We start from the raw sequence: 20,553 nt of genomic DNA on the forward strand, positions 1-20,553 counted from the left end.
AAGTAAATGAGGCTAGGAAACAAGCAGGTGTTACTATCCTAATATCTAACAGGACAGACTTCAAACCAACATTTGTAAGGAAAGATAAAGAAGGTCACTTTATATTGATTAAAGGAAAAATTCAACAGGAAGACATTACAATTCTAAACATATATGCATCTAACATTGGTGCTTCTGATTTCATTAAACACTATTAGACTTACCAAACACAATTGTAGTTGGTGACTTCAGTGCCCCACTCTCATCAACTGACAGGTCATCACAGCAAAAATGAACAGAGATATCTGTATATAATGATGCTATAGAACAAATGGACCTAACAGATATCTACAGAACATTCCATCCAAATGCTACAGAATTCACATTTTTCTCAGCATCATATGGAACATTCCAAAAATAGATCATATATTAGGACAAAGCAAATACAGGAATATTGAAAAAATTCCTTGAACTCTATCTGATCACATTGGGATTAAACTATACAAATCAACAACAAGAAAAGCTACAGAGCATATGCATAATCATGGAGACTAAATAGTACACTACTGAATGATGGATGGGTCATTAAATCAAAATGGAATAAAAAATTCAGAATATCAAATGAAAATGAGAACACAACATACAAAAACTTTTGGGATACAATGAAGGCAGTCTTAAGAGGAAAAATTATAGCTTTAAGTGCCTATATTAAGAAATTAGAAAGGTTGCGAGTAAGCAACTTAATGCTTCACCTTAAGGCCTTGGAAAAAGAAGAACAAGGCAAACCAAAATTCAGGAGATAGGAAGAAATAATGATTAAGGTAGAAATCAGTGAACCAAAAAATAATACAATGAATCAATGAAACAAAGAGTTGGTTCTTTGAAAGGATAAACAAGATTGATAAACCCTTAGCAAATCTGACCAGAAGAAAGAAATAAACGCTTTTAGCAACATAGCAGGATACCAAATAAATGCATGGAAATCAGTAGCTTTCCTATATACTAACAACAAACATGCAGAAGATGAAATCAGGGAATTGTCTACCTTGGAATAGACTTAACCAAGGAAGTGAAAGATCTCTACAATGAAAACTTTAAAGCACTCAAGTGAGAAATTGCAGCAGGACAGTAGGAAATGGAAAGACATCCCATGATCTTGGATTGGAAGAGCCAATATTGTGAAAATACCAGTCTTACCAAAAGCAATCTACACATTTAATACAAAAAATCCCCATCAAAATTATTCTTTAGAAAAATAGGAAAAAAAACACCAATCCTAAAATTTGTTTGGAAGCACACACAAAAAAAACCTTGAATAACCAAAACAATTTTGAGCAATAAAAATAAGACTGAGGGGGCTGAAGAGATGGCTTAGCGGTTAAGCGCTTGCCTGTGAAACCTAAGGACCTCAGTTCGAGGCTCTATTCCCCAGGACCCACGTTAGCCAGGTGCACAAGGGGTCGCATGCATCTGGAGTTTGTTTGCAGTGGCTGGAGGCCCTGGTGCACCCATTCTCTCTCTCTTTCTATCTGCTTCTTTCTCTCTCTGTCTGTTGCTCTCAAATAAAAATAAAAATGAACAAAAAATTGTTAAAAAGAGATAAGACTGGTGGTATCACCATACCCTATTTTTAACTATATTACAAAGCCATAGTAACAAAAACAGCATGGTGCTGGCACAAAGACATACATGGATCAATGGAGCAGTATAGAAGACCCACATGTAAATCCAGGCAGCTACAGCCATTTGATTTTCAACAAAAATGCCCAAAATATTCATTGGATAAAAGACAGACTCTTTAACAAATGGTGCTGAGCAAACTAGAGCTAAGAGGCAATCTATGGAATGGGATAAAATCTGCCAGCTACACATCTGACAGAGGATTAATATCCAGGATATACAAAGAACTCAAAAAACTAAATATTAAAAACAACCCAGTTAAAAAATGGGCTATGGAACTAATTAGAGGGTTCTCTAAAGAGAAATACAGGAGGCATATAAACATCTAAGCAAATTTTCTACATTGCTAGCCATCAGGGAAATGCATATTAAAACTACTATGATATTTCATCTCACTCCTGTCAGAATGGCTATCATCAAGAAAACAAATGACAATAAATGTTGTTGAGGATACAGAAAAAAAGGAACCCTTCTACACTGTTGGTGGGAATGCAATCTGGTATAGCCATAGTAGAAATCAGTGTGAGACATAGTAGAAATCAGTTTATGAGACTCAGAAATCATTGTGAGACATAGTAGAAATCAGTTTATGAGACAGCTAAAAATAGGTTTACCATATGACCCAGCTATAGCACTCCTAGGCATATATCCTAAAGACTCTTCTCACTACCTTAGAGATACTGCACAACCATGTTGATTGATACTCTGTTCACAGTAGCTAGGAAATGGCACCAGCCTAGATGTCCCTCAACTAATGAGTGGATAATGAAGATGTGGCATATTTATAAAATGGAGTTCTATTTAGTGGTAAAGAAAATTGAGATTATGAAATTTGCAGGGAAATGCATGAATCTGGAAAGGAATATACTAATTGAGGTAACCCAGGCACAGAAAGCCAAATGCCACATGTTCTCTCTCATATGTGGGTCCTAGCTACAAATGTTTAGACTTGTATGTGAGTTCAAATAAATATCGGTAGCAGAGGCCAGTAAGCTAGAAAAGGGCTATAAAGGAGAGAAGAGAGGATAGGACATAAGGGGATGGTACTGTATATATGTAAATGGAAGAACAGATTACTGAGATTGCAATGGCCTAAGTGAGGTCAGTGGAAGAGATTGAATAAAAGAAGGGTGGGGGAGGGTTAATAAAAATTCAAGATATTATGAATAAGCCATATGAAAACTTACTTTTTTGTATAATGGCACATCCAGAAACCATAGACTATTACTGAAAACATTTCAGTGCTAGGATTGGGGTACCTTTCAGTGAGATGTAGGCCACAGAGGCCCCTGATGGCCCCAAAACACTACAGGCCATTGCCAAGGCTCTTGGTTTCCCACCAGGAATAGAAAGTAAGACCCTACTGTGGAAGACTCCATATGCTTGGGTTACAAAGTCACTGAGAAATCAAGCTAGAGCTGAGCTGACAATCTCCTCCTATTAGACTAGTTGACAGAAAGCTGGAAAAAGCTACTCAGCATGCAGCCCTATGGTAGATAAAATTTATCAGTGGAGAAAAACAACAGTGGACACTGTAAGCCTTAGGTTTGACCAGCAAGGCCAAATAAGCCAATAGGTTCAATAGTGGCATCTTTGATTCGGAGGGAAACAGCTGCTTACTAATTGGATTGGAGGCCCAATCCATGGGAGGGAATACTTGCTTGGTAATGAAATAGGGTTAGGTTTAGGGTTTAGGGTTAGGGTCAGGTGTTGGGCCTTGAGAGGCCCAGACACAAGGCCTAATGGAACTTCCTGAGCCTAGCTAAAGTTTGGCGACCTGTCTCTGGCCAGCTATGACTCAGCAGGGTGCCAAGTTGCCTCTGGCCTGTTACTTCTGTGTAGGAAGTTAGAGTTCCTGGTTGTGCATGCTTAGAGCCAATCATTTGAAAAGTCCTGGAACAGCATCCCTGCATGTTTCAAAAAGGTGACACCTAATCATCACCAGTGATAAGGGTAAGAGAGCAGTCCATGGAAGTGGACTCAGACGTTCTTGACGATTTTCAAATCTCTGAATGTTTGTTAATTGTGTCAGGCTCTCCCGATCTATCAGCTGGCTTGGCACCCGTGGAGGCCCTCCTTCTTCAGCCAATTAAAGGATACTTTCTTGAGCTCTCCTATTCCCAAAGAAACACACCCTCTGGGCCCTGCTCCCTCACGTTTCAGACATCCCCATTACAGTAGGCTCACCACTTGTAAGTGATGTGGTTAACCCCCCCAAATTGCTCAATTTGAACAAGAACATCTTGTGCTGCCACATGGCCATGCATCAGCCATCTTTGTGGATTGGATCAATCTGACCCTTTTTCTGAAGACAGCCGATTCTCTAACCTAGGGTGACAGCGCTATCACCCTAGGTTAGAGAATTGGGAGCAGTTAGGTCAAAGAGAATGCCACGAATATGCAGGGAATCTCTCTGTGCTAGGGAAAGGAGGCCCCTGTCACACATGTGACTTAAGCGGTCACACCCACATAGGACATGCACAGTTTACAGGTAAAGTCAGACATTACCAATGAGTCCAGGGCCCCTTTCTAGCAGGAGGACCGACATCTGTTTGAGGCAGTAGACACACAGGAGTCTCCCAAGTTCAAAAGGGGAAAGAAAATATGAGTAACATAAAACCCATATGCAAGTATCGACATTTGTTATGCCTTCTAGGCCCAGGGCAAAATTGCTGAAGCCAGGCCAGAAAGAATTAGGAGTGTCAGGGGCCAAACATGTATTCTGAGGGTTTGTGTACCTATTCAAAGGCTCTCAAGAACCATCGTGACCGGACAATGGATGCAGCTGGAATGAAGGACCAGAAGGATAAGTATTGGAAAATCATGGACGTGCCCCTTGTTCATTGAGTAACATTCACAGATATCAAGGAAAATATGGTAAGTACATAACACACGGTCCACTGTGAACACAGTTAGAATTTGTTGTGGCCTTACTTGCTTGGAAGAAAAAGAGCAGGCATGACTATGCTTTATGGTGGCTTTGTAGACGACACTACACCCAGCACCTCCAGTTTTCCAAACAGGTTCTTGTATATTGCACTGGAATGATATCTTTACTTGCCAGAAAATGATAGCAATGTCTTTGGGTCAAATGGAAGTCATATACATATTTCTTTCCAGGGTATCCCTGTTGAAAGACAAACATTTAGGCCTGTTTGTAACCTTTCACCCATCTTGCATAGTTTTCATTTTATCTATGATTTTCAATGATCAGAACAGTTGAGTATCATAAACACAGGGAGCTTGAAGTCAGGGCAGGCACCTTTACTGCCAGCAAGGATAAGCATGACATTGTAGCCACCCTGTGGCTACATCCTGAATTCCAGGTCACCCAGTACGAGGATTCAAGCCTAGCTGGAAAAAGAAAGGGAAAAGAACAACAGGTACAGAAGGCATGGGAACTGGGAAATGGCTTAGTAGTTACAGCCTTTGACTCTGAAGCAAAGGACCCCAGCTCAAATCCCTGGGATGCATGCAAGCCTGATGCATAAGAGAGCAGTTGTGTGGGCTAGGGCCCCTGGTGTGCCCATTCCCTGTATCTGTCTCTGTCTCTCTCATATTTAGATAAATAAAATACTTTTTTTCCCCCTTGGGGCCAGGGATGAAAATGTGCTCACACAGGTTTCTGAAGACAGAGGGCCTCTTTGGCCAGCACCTGTTCATGTGTACTTAGGAATTTTATTCTGATAGAAGGTAAGCAAATCAATTTATATTCAAAACAAGTGAAGAAGAAATTAAACAACCTATGTGAGTGGTGTTCAACCCAGAAGCAAGAGTCGTAACTGCCTCTGTCATTTGGTGGAAAGAAAACACCACTCCTTACAAGTCCTAGAGTTTTCAGGCTCTCTTCCAAGAAACCTGGAGCAGCATCCCTGCATGTTTCAGAAAAGGTGACACCTAATCATCACCAGTGACAAGGGTATGTAAGTGAGCAGTCCACGGAAGTGGACTCAGATGTTCTCGACGATTTTCAAATCTCTGAATGTTTGAATGTGAGGCAGGCTCTCCTGGTCTATCAGCTGGCTTGGCACTCATGGAGGCCCTCCTCCTTCAGCCAATTAAAGGATACTTTCTGGAGCTCTCCTATTCCCAATACTTACCCTTCTGGTCCTTCATTCCACCTGTATCCATTGTCGGGTCATGATGGTTCTCGAGAGCCTGCAAATGGGTACACAAACCCTCAGAATACACGTTTGGACCCCGACACTCCTAATTATTTCTGGCCTGGCTTCAGCAATTTTTCCCTGGGCCTACAAGGCTAGAAAGGGGCTAAGAGTTGGAATCAACCCAGATGTCCATCACTAGAAGACTGGATAACTAGGATGTGGTATATCTACACAATGGAATTCTATACAGCAGTAAGAAAAAAATGACTCAGTGAAATTTGAGGAAAAATGGTTGAACCTATAACAGATCATTCTCAGTGAACTTACCTAATCACAGAAAGAAAAAAAAAAAAAGCGCCACATAGTCTCACCCATCTACAGCACCTAACCTGAATCTACCCAATATACCTTACATACCCAGCAAGCACCTCATGGACTAGACACTAGGATGGATGGGGAGGTAGGGGAGGGCAACAGAGGGGTGGGAAACACAAATCTAGACCCAAACAGCAATGGCACCATAAAATTCTACTTCCTAAAAGGCAGACCAAATGGCTGAACCTTCACCAGGCCCTTAGAGGGAACACCTGAACCACAAGACACTGGCGAGGGTATGATGCAGACTAACCTTAATCTTCTACAGCTTCCTGCCCTCCCTCTGCCCCCTCTCTCTCTTCTCTGTAGCTCTTGTATATTAGTTACCTTTTTCCTCCTTTTCTTAGTGGGCACTGACCTGTAACTTCCAGTACCAGCATGGGGCTATCATCCACAATGAGCTTTTGATCAGAGAGACCTACAAAGTTCCCTAAAAGAAAGACAGATTTCTGTCAGAGTACTTGATGACCCACCAAAGGTTAGTGGTAAGACCCTACTGCTGAAGACACGTTACGTGGTTGACATGTAAAATGGAATGGCATGGCTGGAAGTTGGAAGAGAGTCAGTCCCCAGACAGTCAGTACAACTAGTGCCAGGAGGTGCTACATGGGCTACTGGGGAAAAATGACCAATATCCAACCAACTCATGGTCTAACCTACTTAGCAGCAAATAACCTGTTGTGATGCCCACACAAGTGCAATAGTGGCACACAGCCATGCTGGGGAACCAACCGCTCTTGATTTGGCTAACTGATCCCCTCAGTGGTACGGGACCCATAGGTGGAGCAGGGAAACAAGAGAACCATATCCAAACATAAGCCCACACTGTCCATTATCAAGCTACCATCAATCATGGGCTACAAGAGGGCCTACACCTATTAAATTCTCTACAAAAAAAAAAAGTAAGGGTTATCTCATTGTCCTGGTGCTAAACTACTCTCCGTTGGAGAATCTGCTTCTCTTTTTCAGATAGATGTAGATCCTAAGGAGAGAGCCACCCCATCATTCCTCAAAAAGGCTCTGACTGAAACTAAGAAAAATTGGCAAAACAAGCAAGGGTGCTGTTTTCCTGGTGAACCAGATGGGGGAAGGAGATCAACACAGAGAAAAATCAACTCCTACCAAATCAGAGAGCCAGAGACCCAGAGGCCCCAACACCTCAGCACTGAAGCAGACCAAAAACTAAACCAACATGGCTCAGGAAAATTTTGCGGAAGAGGGGGTGGAAAGAATGTCAGAGCCACATGTTGGGTCATGATATGCAGAGACATTTATCTTACCCACAACTGTGGGCTAACTCCACAATGCATGACCCATATACCTCAACAAGCAGGGGCCAAGGAAAGGGGGTAGGTCACAGATGAGCCTAATAATGGTACCAAACTGACTGTATTTGCTGAATACAGAAATAAATAAATAAAGAGCAGAGATCCCCCTAGGTTAGAGAATCAGCTCTCTTCAGAAAAAGGGTCAGATTTATCCAATCCACAAAGATGGACGATGTGTGGCCATGTGCCAACCCAAGTTGGTCTTGTTCAAATTGAGGAATTTTTTGGGGTTCACCCCCTCACTACAAGTGGTGAGCCTACTGTAATGGGGATGTCAGAAATGTGAGGGAGCAGGGCCCAGAGGGTGTGTTTCTCTGGGAATAAGAGAGCTCAAATAAGGTATCCTTTAATTGGCTGAGGGAGGAGGGCCTCCACAAGTGCCAAGCCAGCTGATAGACCAGGAGAGCCTGCCTCACATTCAAACATTCAGAGATTTGAAAATCATCAAGAATGTCTTGAGTCCACTTCCGTGGACTGCTCACTTACATACCCTTGTCACTGGTGATGATTAGGTGTCACCTTTTCTGAAACATGCAGGGATGCTGCTCCAGTTTTCTTGGGAGAGAGCCTGACAGCTCCAGGACTTATAAGGAATGGTGTTTTCCTTCCATCCAATGACAGAGGTGGTAGGGCTCTTGTTTCTGGGTTGAACTCCACTCACATAGGTTGTTTAATTTCTTCTTCACTTGTTTTGAATATGAATTGATTTGCTTACCTTCTATCAGAATAAAATTCCTAAGTACACATGACAGGTGCTGGCCAACGAGACCCTCTGTCTTCAGAAACCTGTGTGAACACATCTTCATCCCTGGCCCCAAGGGGGAAAAAAAGTATTTTATTTATTTAAATATGAGAGAGACAGAGACAGATACAGGGAATGGGCACACCAGGGGCCCTAGCCCACACAACTGCTCTCTTATGCATCAGGCTTGCATGCATCCCAGGGATTTGAGCTGGGGTCCTTTGCTTCAGAGTCAAAGGCTGTAACCACTAAGCCATTTCCCAGTTCCCATGCCTTCTGTACCTGTTGTTCTTTTCCCTTTCTTTTTCCAGCTAGGCTTGAATCCTCGTACTGGGTGACCTGGAATTCAGGATGTAGCCACAGGGTGGCTGCAATGTCATGCTTATCCCTGCTGGCAGTAAAGGTGCCTGCCCTGACTTCAAGCTCCCTGTGTTTATGATACTCAACTGTTCTGATCATTGAAAATCATAGATAAAATGAAAACTATGCAAGATGGGTGAAAGGTTACAAACAGGCCTAAATGTTTGTCCTTCAACAGGGATACCCTGGAAAGAAATATGTATATGACTTCCATTTGACCCAAAGACATTGCTATCATTTTCTGGCAAGTAAAGATATCATTCCAGTACAATATACAAGAACCTGTTTGGAAAACTGGAGATGCTGGGTGTAGTGTCGTCTATAATGCCACCATAAAGCTTAGTCATGCCTGCTCTTTTTCTTCCATGTCACATGGGAATTTGTCATGATTTTGAGGAGCATGTAAGGCCACAACAAATTCTAACTGTGTTCACAATGGACCGTGTGTTACGTACTTACTGTATTTTCCTTGATATCTGTGAATGTTACTCATTGAACGAGGGGCACATCTGTGATTTTCCAATACTTACCTTTCTGGTCCTTCATTCCACCTGTATCCATTGTCAGGTCATGATGGTTCTCGAGAGCCTGCGAATGGGTACACAACCCCTCAGAATACATGTTTGGCCCCTGACACTCCTAATTCTTTCTGGCCTGGCTTCAGCAATTTTGCCCTGGGCCTAGAAGGCATAACGAATGTCAATGCTTGTATATAGGTTTTATGTTACTCATATTTTCTTTCCCCTCTTGAACTCAGGACACTCCTGTGTGTCTACTGCCTCAAACAGATGTCGGTCCTCCTACTAGAAAGGGGCTCAGGACTCATCGGTAGCTTCTCACTTCACCTGTAAGCTCTGCATGTCCCATGCGGATGTGACCACTTAAGTCACATGTGTGTCAGGGGCCTCCTTTCTCTAGCACAGAGAGATTCCCTGCATCTTCGTGACATTCTCTTTGACCTAAAAGCTCCCTTTTCTGTATCCTAGGGTGTGTGTATATATATATATGTGTGTGTGTGTGTGTGTGTGTGTGTGTACATATATATACATATACACACACACACAATTGTGTATGGGTGTGTGAGACTCTCTTGCTTCTGCATATGAATGCTAGATATTTGTGTCAGTTCTTGCTTCTAACTTTTTGGGCACAGGGGAGAAGAATCTGACAGACAGATTTTGCCAGAAAGTACCTTTAGCGACTGAGCCACCTTCCCCAGCTGCCCCCCTTTTGGGGTGGGGGGATAAGGGGAATCTAATGTAGCCCAACAAGCTATGTCGCAGAGGATGACCTGACCTTTGGGTCATCCTGCCTGTACCCCCCTTGTGCTGGGATGGCATTACAGGCATACACCAGCACCGCCAGCATTCACGTGGGTGCTGGAGATCTAAACTCATGTCCGCATACTTGTACAAGCAAGCACTTTACCCACTGAGCTGTCTTTGCAGCCCCTGCTTCTGGCATTTTTATGGTCCCCACTCACCTCAGGACCCACATCAGCCTGAACCAGTTCTGGGTATCTGCTTTGGTGTCAGGCCCTTGACTTTTGGTGCTGAACTTCCCCTTTGCTGTTGACCAGGTGTGATATGCTAAGCAGCAGGTGCTGGGCCCTCATGCTGTATCAGGCCCTGGACCTCACGTGCTGCCTCACCTCTGTCCTGGGCTCACTCTGCTGAGTTGCCACTTAGAAAGAATGAGGCGCCGCTTTGCCCACCAGTACGCACTGGGCTGGCACAGTGGAGACTTGCAGCTTGCTCCATGACACACCCATTCATTCTTTTTCTTCTGTCTCGTAAATAAAATTTTTTTAATACATATGTGGCCAGGTGTGGTGACACACACCTTTAATCTCAGCTCTCAGAAGCAGAGGTAGGAGGGTCACTGTGAGTTTGAGCCCAGCCTCAAATTTCAGGTCAGCCTGGCCTAGCGTAAGACCCTACCTGAAAAAAAAAAAAAAAGTACACCTATCTAAAATGTAGACATACACTTCAGTAGTACACCTATCCAAAAGGATAGGATGGGCTGGGGAGATGGCTCAGTGATAAAAGGTGCTTGCTTGCAAATCCTGATGGCTTAGGTTCACTTTCCCAGTACCCATGTAATGCCACATCCACAAAGTGGTACATGCATCTGGAGCTCCTACCATATTCATTCATTCTCACCCTCTCTCTCTCTGCCTCCCTCTGCTTGAAAATTTAAAAGAAAAAATTTTTTTGAGACAGGGTCTCAGTTTAGCTCAGGCTGATTTGGAATTCACTATGTTACCTTAGGGTAATCTCGAACTCATGGCAGTCCTACATCTGCCTTCCAAGTGCTGGGATTAAAGGCCTGCACCACCATGGCCAGCAAAAAAATATATATTTGCATTTACAATAAATTTATATTTAAGATAGGTGTGGTGTCGCAGGCCTTTAATCCCAGCACTGGGGAGGCAGAGGTAGGAAAATCTGAGTTCCAGGCCACCTTGAGACCACATAGTGAATTCCAGGTCAGCCTGGGCTAGAGTGAGACCCTACCTCGAAAAACCAAAAAAAAAATTTTTTTTAAAGGCAGGATGGCATGAAGTGTACTGCCTGTTGCATGTTTTTGCTGTGCACACATGGGTTAAGCCTGCACACAGTCCCAGGAAGCTGTTAATGATTGCTGACAGGGGAGTGAACTTTGGCCAGGTTAAGAGAATGGCTGAGTTTTCATTTTATACCTTTGTTTCTTGTTCTGTCCAGAAAAAAACAAACAAACAAACAAACAAACAAACCCAGCAATAGCCATGCTTGTGGTTCAGAATGAGTAAGTTTACCAAGCATATAGCAACAAGAGTGCTAGTACGAGTGACAGACAGTTGGTCAACGACAGTATTTCACATTAACACTGACCCCACCCAGCAGGAGCGACTGGAGCCCTGACTGAGGGCAGAAGACAGCAGACACGTCAAGACGTCCTGCAGAAGTGACTGGGGAGCACTGCCAAAATAGCCACCGGCCTTCCCCTCCACAGTCCACGGCAGAACACGCCAACTCACCATTCCCACCATAGGCGTTGAAATATATATATATATATATATTTATATCTGGGTGTGGTAGCACATGCCTTTAATCCCAGCACTGGGGAGGCAGAGGTAGGAGGATCGAAATGAGTTCAAGGCCACCCTGAGACTACAGAGGGAATTCCAGGTCAGCCTGGGCTAGGGTGAGACCCTGCCTCAAACCTTCCCCCAAATTTTTTTAGTTAAATTAAAATAATATATATATAATATATATATATATATTATATAATATGTAACATCATATATATGTATATATATATATTCTATTTATTCATTTGAGAGACCACTCACCATTACAGGTTTATGACGTCCTGGGGATCAATTCGAGGGTTTTGTGCATGCCAGGCAGGCACTCTACCAACTAAGCTGCAGCCCAAGCCCCACAGGCCCTCATCTCTTGTTTTAAAAATGAATGTAGGCTGGAGAGATGGCTTACTGGTTAAGGTACTTGGCTGCTAAATCATTTCTCCAGCTCTAGTTGTGCATTTGTGTAATATCTAAGCAGAATCTAACTGCCTCAGATTAAAGGCACACACCTTTAATCCCAGCACTTGGGAGGATGAGGGAGGTGAGTTGGAGGCCAGCATGGGGCTACAGAGATCCAGATCAGGCTGCGCTAGAGTGAGACCCTACCTTGAAAAAAAAAAGAAGAAGAATAGTTCAACTTACTATATTACTATTTTTAAATATATTTGATTGATTAATTTATTTATTTGAGAAAGAGGTAGAGAGAGAAAGAGAGATAAGAGAGAGAATGGTCATCCAGCCACTGCAAACAAACCCCAGATGCATACACCCCCCTTGTGCATATGGCTTATGTGCAACCTGGAGAGTGGAACTGGGATCCTTTGGCTTTGCAGGCAAATGCCTTAACTGCTAAAGCCCTCCAGCCCACCATTTTACTATTTTGAATAGGAGTGTAAAAGATTGGGCATGCTCATGTGCATTCATGTCTTTAGAAAATACATGGAATTTTTTTTCTTAGTTTTTCAGGGCCATGTAAAACAGCCCTTCAGTGGAATAATAACTGGCAGGGCTCCTCCAGAGTCCCTTAGTTGACTTGGTCTTGGCGTGCAGGTCTCCAGTCCCGCGGAGGACCTGTGTCCGAAAGCACTGGGAGTGGCCCTGAAGACTGCTCCTACGGTTGCTGTTACCCACGTGATCCATGTTTGTTTGTTTTTGGTTTTTCGAGGTAGAGTCTCGCTCTAGTCCAGGCTGATCAGGAATCCCCTGTCTCAGGATGGCCTCGAACTCACAGTGTTCCTTATACCTGTGCCTCCCAACTGCTGGGATTAAAGGTGTGCACCACCATGCCAGGCACCCTCACCATGACCAGCTTGTTAGGTCAGGACAAAATGGAGTTACAGCAGGAGGGAGACAGAGACATAAGGAAGCAGGTCATCCACATTCCTCAGGGGACCGCCCAGCCATTCCTTGGCTAACAATGCCCCAGGTCTAGGTTTCCTGCTCCCTTATCTCTCAGGACACCTGGTCACTGTTCTGGTCTCACACCTGAACTATTTCCCTTCCTCACCTTCCCCCAACTGAAGAGCTCTATATAGCCCACTGTCTGTAATCCCAAATCGACTGCTGCTCTTGAGAGTCAGTCTTGGCAGCTTGTGTTTTTCCCAAATAAGAGCTTCCATGTTTGCCTCAGAGTGGTCTCTGTGGTCTTGGTCATTCCTGAACCTTACATCTGGTGTCGTGACTTGGACAGGAAGGCTTCCGGTTGCCCTCTTGGGCAGCCAGACCTCCTTTCCCCATGACCAGACTACCGAGCTGCCATGTGACCCTCGGAAGGCCTCAGGCCATTTCTGTCTGATACAGGCTCTCACACCCACCATGACTTGGCCTCACTGTTCTTCCCGTCTCCATCTTCTCTGTAAGTGTCCCTCTCTGGCAGGGATAAGTACACTGCCACCTCAGTGGACACTCTCAAACTTAAACTCTCTTGTATTCCTACTCTTACCCTGATCCCAAAATGCCCCTCTGCCTCCTCTTGACCCAAGCCCTCTATCTCTCACCTCTGAAGGCTTGTCCTTCCTTTACACCTTGTGTTTTGATGTCATAGCGGTTGACAAGAATAACAAGCTCCTTTATTCTCCCTTCTGTATTCCCACGGGTTGCACAGAGCCCATCTCCCTCATCTTCTCTAACAGGTGTCTGCTAGCAACTGCCCAGAAGCCAGCTCAATACAGGGCTGGTACAGGAGAAGTCTCTGCTTCATTCAGGAACAAGTCACAACAGCATGCTGCACTGGCACTGTCATGTTCACCACTCTGCCACCTCTAGCCCCCATGAAAGTGTCTCCTCACGACCTGCCCTGAAGAGAGACCCATCCACTGCATTATCCAGCCTCTCCCATAAGCACTTGTCATGCTTATAAACATAAAAATTACATAACATAAAAAATTAAAACAGAAAAAATGAACCTTTGTCTCTTATTAACAAAAGGCTGGAATGTTAGGTCAGGACAAAATGAAGTCACAGCAGGAGGGCGACAGAGACACAAGGAAGCGGGTCATCCACATTCCTCAAGACACCGCCCAGCCATCGTCCCTTCCTTGCCTAACGATGCCCCAGGTCTAGGTGTCCTGCTCCCTTATCTGTCAGGACACCTGGTCACTGTTCTGGTGTCACACCCTGGCTATTTCTGTTCCTCACCTTCCCCCAGCTGAAGTGCTGTATATATCTGTAATCCCAAATGGACTGCTGCTCTTGAGAGTCATGGCAGCTCGTGTTTTTCCTGAACAAAAGCTTCCATCTTTGCCTCAGAGTGGTCTTGGTCACTCTTGAACCTTACACAGCTCATGTGCAGTACTTTTAAAAATGCATTTTATAGTTATTTTTATATTTTATTTGTTTCCAAAGACAGAGAGAGGAAGAATGGATATGCCAGGGCATCTAGCCACTGCAAACAAACTCCACATGCATGTGCCACTTAGTGCATCTGGCTTTATGTGGGTACTGGGGAATTAAACCCATTGTCATTGAGCTTTGCAAGCATGTGCCTTACTTAGCAGCTGAGCCATCTCTCCAGCCCATTCTGCCCTTTTTTGGATACATCTCCTCAGCCCCAATATGTAATATCTTATATAAAACAAATCTCCAGAGCTTACTGCCACTAAAAAGAACACCTTGGGGATGGAGAGATGGATTAGCTGTTAAGGCACTTGGCCTGCAAAGCCAAAGGACTCAGGTTCAATTCCCCAGGACCCACATAAGCCAGACACACAAGGGGGCACATGCATCTGGAGTTCATTTGCAGAGGCTGAAGGCCCTGGCCTGCCCATTCACTCTCTCTTAAATAAATAACTAAAAAGAAAAATTTAAAATAGCACCTTGCATGGCTCAGTGGGCAAAGTGCTTGCGGTGGAAGCATAAGGACCTGTGCTCGGGTCCCAGTACCTGTGGAACACGTTAAGTGCGCTCTAGCCAAATCAGTACGCTCTGGGTACAGGGAGAGACCCTGTCTCAATGAATAAGGTGGACAGTGACTGAGGAAGACCCTTGCTGTCAACACATACACACACACAAATAATGACATTACAGCTTTAAACAAAAAACACCTTGTGCCAAGCTTGGTGGCACACGCCTTTAATCTCAGTACTTGGGAGGCAGAGGTAGGAGGATCGCCATGAGTTCAGGGCCACCCTGAGACTACAGAGTGAATTTCAGGTCAGCCTAGGCTAGAGTGAGACCCTACCTCGAAAAACAAAACAAAACAAAACAACAACAACAAAAACACCTTGTAAATTATGTATTCTAATATATGCTTTTAAGTACCAACAACTAGATATGTACATGTGCTTACTTATTTTTTTTTGGGGGGGGGAGGGCTTCCAGGTAGGGTCTCACTCCAGCCCAGGCTTACCTGAAACTCACTCTGTAGTGCAGGCTTGCTTGCCTCCAATGCATGGAAATCCTCTTATCTCTGCCTCCTGTGTGCTGAGGTGCGTGCCATCACATGTGTTTATTTATAAATGCAGAGTGTTAAATAAAAACAAGGGGCTGGAGAGATGACTTAGCCATTAAGCACTTGTTTGTGAAGCCTAAGGACCCCCGGTTCAAGGCTCGATTCCCCAGTACCCACGTTAGCCAGATACACAAAGTGGCTCGTGTATCTGGAGTTTGTTTGCATTGGCTGGAGGCCCTGGTGCGCCCATTCTCTCTCTCTCTCTGTCACCCTCAAATAAATAACTAAACAAAAAGTTAAAAAGGGGGGGGCTGGACCTGTAGCTCAGTAGTAGAGTTTGTGCCTAGTATGCATAAAGCTCTGGATTTGATCTTCAACACCGGAGGGAAAAAATTTAAAGTATAAGAGCTCATTGCTTTGGACTAGGCTCCAACATGGTGTCCTAATAAACTAGGCTAAACTCAGAATGTAGTCTCAGACTGGCCTCGAACTCACAGCCATCCTACCTATGCATCCCAAGTCCTAGGAAGGTGTGCGCCAATCAACTCAGCTTTCACAGCAATCCTCTTACCAATGCATCCTTAGTGGTGGGATTAAAGGCTGTGCCACTTTGCCTGGCCCTCTCTTTTTTGAATTAAAAAAAAATTATTAGACAGAGAGGGAGAAAATGGGCGCACTGGTGCCTCTAGCCACTGCAAGCAGACTCCAGACACATGCACCACCATGTGCATTTGGCTTATGTGGGTTCTGGGATACTCAACCTGGGTTCTTAGGATTCACAGGCAAGTACCTTAACCACTAAACCATCTCTCCAGCCCCTCCCTTCCTCCCCTCCTCTCCTCTCCCCTTCCCTCCCTTCCCCTCTCCTCTCCTTTCTTCCTCTTCCCCTTCCTCCCTCCCTACGTTTGCACCTGCAAAGCCTAATAAATAAACAAAATATTTTTCTTTATTGTTTGTTTTCTCGAGGTAGGGTCTTGCTCTGGCCCAGGTGACCTGGAATTCATTATGTAGTCTTAAAGTGGCTTCGAACTCTCCGCGATCCTCCTACGTCAGCCTCCAAAGTGCTAGGATTAAAGGTGTGCCACCGCCAGGCGCGGGAAAGAGAAAAAGAAAGAGAATGGGCACACCAGCGCCTCCAGCCACTGCAAACAAACTCCAGATGCATGCCCCACCTTGCCCATCTAATTCACGTGGGTATTGGGGAGTCGAACCTGGGTCCTTAGGTTTTGCAGGAAAGCGCTTAATCACGAAACCATCTCTCCAGCCTCCTCGCTGCCAGCGCTCCCCCCTCTCCGCCGGCTATTTTTGAAAATTTTTTATTTATTTTATTTGTAAAAAGAGAGGAATATAGAGAGACTGAGAAAGAGTCAGTGGGGCCCCAGGGCCTCTTGCTCACTGCACACCAGCTCCAGATGTATGCATCACTTGGTGCACCTGGCTTTTTCTTTTTCTCTTCTCTTTCCTTCCTTTCTTCCTTTCTCTTTCTTTCTTTCTCTCTCTGTTTCGTTCTCTCTTTCTTTTTGTGAAACTGGGCCTTCAGATTCTGCAAGCAAGCGCCTTTAACCGCTGAGCCATTTCCCAGCCCAGCCCTCCTTCTTCTTTATTTTTCTGTTTTTCGAGGTAGGGTCTCGCGGGGCTCTGTCCACGCTGGCCCAGGGAGCGTGGCATAGTATCAGCCCGCCCTCCGGGGCGTGGCTTAGCGGAGTCCAGCCCTGAGGAGGGCTATCAGAAGGCTGGTCCTCTGGGGGCGGGCCTATCAGAAGGCTGTTCCTCTGGGGGTGGGCCTATCAGAAGGCTGTAGGGGCGGACCTATAAGAAGGCTGTTCCTCGGATGGCGGGCCTATCAGAAGGCTGTTCCTCTGGGAGGGGCGGGGCCTATCAGAAGGCTGTTCCTCTGGGGGCGGGCCTATCAGTAGGCTGTTCCTGGGGGGGGCGGGACCTATCAGAAGGCTGTTCCTCTGGGGGGGCCTATCAGAAGGCTGTTCCTCTGAAGGCGAGGCCTATCAGAAGGCTGGCTTCCCTGGGGGCGGGGCTTTCCGGCGCGCACTCCCGGAAGCGCAGCGCCCGTGTCGGGAGAGGTTTTCCCGTTGTCACCGACGCCCGCCACCGCCCCCGCCAGTCATGCCGGTAAGTGGCCTGGTGCCTGGCCCGCATACTCTGCCGGGGCTCGGTCCGCGGCCGGAGCGGCGATCGTCGCTCTGTGTGCCCCTCCCCTCCCTCCAGATAATCGGGTCCCCGAGCAGTTCACTCTGGAAGACGCTCGAGCTGTAAAGTCTCCTGCGATGACGGCCAGCCCACGCCCTCTGTGAATATACGGGGAAACTGAGACACCGAGAGAGGGCGGAGAGCCAGGTGCACGCCACTTCCACGGGGATGCCATGTCCCTGCCCCGCCGACCTGGCCTGAAAGAGCCCAGGGGTGGCGCTTGGGCAGGTTTTCGTCACCTCCGCTGCCCACTCTGGCCTCCTTCCACGTCAGCGTTGGGCGACAACGAAGGGGCACGGTGCTTTTCACAGGCTTTTGTGTCCCTGGAGCTTGGAGCCCCAGTGAGTCCTATGTGCCCACAGCAGAGCTTGGGGAGGAATGAATAGGGCTTTATTTTGTCTTTGAACCCACCGTGTTCGATGCATGGTTGCTAATACAGTCCCATTTCTTTTCATTTTTAAAAAATATTTTTAAAATTTATTTTTGTTTATTAAAGGGGGAGACAGAGTGAGAATGGGTACGCCAGGGCCTCTAGCCACTGCAAATGAACTCCAGATGCATGGGCCACCATGTGCACCTGGCTTTCATGGGACCTGGAGAATCAAACCTGGGTACTTAGGCTTGGCAGGCATGCGCCTTAACCACTAAGCCATCTCTTCAGCCCTAAAAATATTTTTATTTATTTGCAAGCAGAGATAGACAGAAAAAAAATGGGAGTGCCAGGGCCTCTAAGCGCTGCAAATGAACTTCAGATGCATGTGCCACTTTGTGCATCTGACTTTACATGGGTACCAGGGAATTGAACCCAAGTTTTCAGGCTTTTCAGGCAAGCACCTTAACTGCTGAACCATCTCTCCAGCCCTAAGGCCCCATTTCTCAGATTATAAATTAAGGCTAGATTACAGAAGATGAAAAAGAAAAGATCTATTGGTAATAGTTTGTTGCACAGAGCTGAGCAGAACCACGATTGAGTCAGGCTCACAAAAGCTCCTGGGCAAAACCAGTTGTGCTGGTTTGGGAGGAAGCGCTGGTCCTGAGTTACTGGTTGGAATCATGGTGCGTTTAGCATTTCCCTCCAGGGTGCCCATAGATGTTTTAGCAGTTTATCTTTGGGGAACTAACAGGTGAGCCAGAGCCTTAAACATATCAGGTGTCTTTTCATTTGGGTCTTGCCTGGTGTCTTGAGAGTAATTTCAGGTCACACAAAGGACAAAGGATTGAATAGAATCAGTCCTGCCGGCTGAACAAGTCTACCAGGCCAAAGTTAGAGCAGAGCACTCATGACCCTGGGACTGGAAGAGTTGAGGCCACCAGATTTTTAAATTCTTTATTTATTTATTCATTTATTTGAGAGAAAAAAAAGGCAGAGAGAGAGAGAGAATGGGTGCGCCAGGGCCTCCTAGACACTGCGAACAAACTCCAGACACAATTGCCACCTTGTGCATCTGGCTTATGCAGGTCCTGGGGAATCAAACCTTAACCACTAAGCCATCCCTCCATCCCAGAGTTGAGGTTTAAAAATATTTTTAATATTTATTTATTTATTTGAGAGGGGCAGATAGAGAGAATGGGTGTGTCGGAACTTTGAGGTGCTGCAAATAAACTCCAGATGCATGTACCACTTTGTGCATCTCACTTATGAGGGTCCTGGGAAACTGACCCGGGGTCCTTTGGCTTTGCAGGCAAGCAGGTTAACTGCTAAGCCATGTCTCCAGCCCAAGAGTTAAGGTTTTAGGGAATTTGTCCATTCTAGGCCCTGCTGCTCTCTAGCTGTGTTACCTGGGTCAGGGGCGTAACCCTGAAACTTTAGTTTCCTCATCTGTCAGGAGCATAACAATAGCATCACCCTCAAGTGTTGGAACATTGCAGAGCCTATCAGACACTCCAGTCTGGTGATGATCAAGCCCAAACATCTGTATTCAGGGACACAAAACCCTGTACCCTGGGAAGGAATTCCTGCTTTAGGAGGACTAGAACAGTGACCCTTCCATCCCAACCTTCCAGCTCTAGAAATTCTGTTAAAGAATTGTACAACTTACTGGTACTTAAAAGTAATATTGCATGTTTAATATATCAATACAATACTATATGTGATACTCCTCTGTAATATATAATATACCTTCCTTTTTAATATATTTTTATTTGTTTAACAGAGAAAGAGGGGGAGAGAGAGAATGGACGTGCCAGGGCTTCCAGCCACTGCAAACAAACTCCAGATGTGTGCACCCCCTTGTGCATCTAACATGGGTCCTGGGGTATTGAACCTGGGTCCTTTGGCTTTGCAGGCAAATGCCTTAACCGCTAAGCCATCCCTCCAGCCCTATAATATACTTTAAAGGATCCATTTATTTTATTTTATTTATTTATTTATTTTTGAGGTAGGGTCTCACTTTGGCTCAGGCCGACCTGGAATTCACTACATAGTCTTAGGGTGGCCTCAAACTCACCGGAATCCTCTTACCTCAGCCTCCTGAACGCTGGGATTAAAGGTGTGCACCACCACCATGCCCGACTTTTTTTTTTTTTTTTTTTGAGATAGGGTCTCATGTAGCCCAGGCTGGTCTTGAACTCACTGTATAGCCAAGGTCACCTTCTGATCTTTCAGCCTCCACTTCCCAAGTGCTGGGATTGCAGGTGGGCACCAGCACACCTCGTGTACGCAGTGCTGCGGGAGTCAAACCCGGGGCTTCATAAATCCTAGTCAAGTACTTTCCCAGCTGAGCCCCAGCCCCAGCCCTTGCTGTCACAAAGGACCCGTTTTATGTGACAGAGCTGAGACCCTGAGGAGCCTGGGCCTGACTAGCCGGCGAGGGATCTGG

General features: G+C 45.4%; 1 protein-coding gene across 1 annotated transcript in view; it reads left to right on the top strand.

Moving 5' to 3' along the window:
* The first annotated feature begins 17,563 nt into the window (after positions 1-17,563).
* Positions 17,564-20,553, top strand: part of Atox1 (antioxidant 1 copper chaperone) — a 13,982-nt gene continuing 10,992 nt past the window's right edge. Inside the window, exon 1 of the mRNA XM_045152909.1 lies at positions 17,564-17,656. Within this exon, the coding sequence (XP_045008844.1) occupies positions 17,651-17,656 (6 nt within the window). The 5' untranslated portion in view covers positions 17,564-17,650. The remainder of the gene's footprint in view (positions 17,657-20,553) is intronic.

This window comes from Jaculus jaculus, chromosome 6, assembly GCF_020740685.1.
Source record: "Jaculus jaculus isolate mJacJac1 chromosome 6, mJacJac1.mat.Y.cur, whole genome shotgun sequence".
Lineage (NCBI taxonomy): Eukaryota > Metazoa > Chordata > Mammalia > Rodentia > Dipodidae > Jaculus > Jaculus jaculus.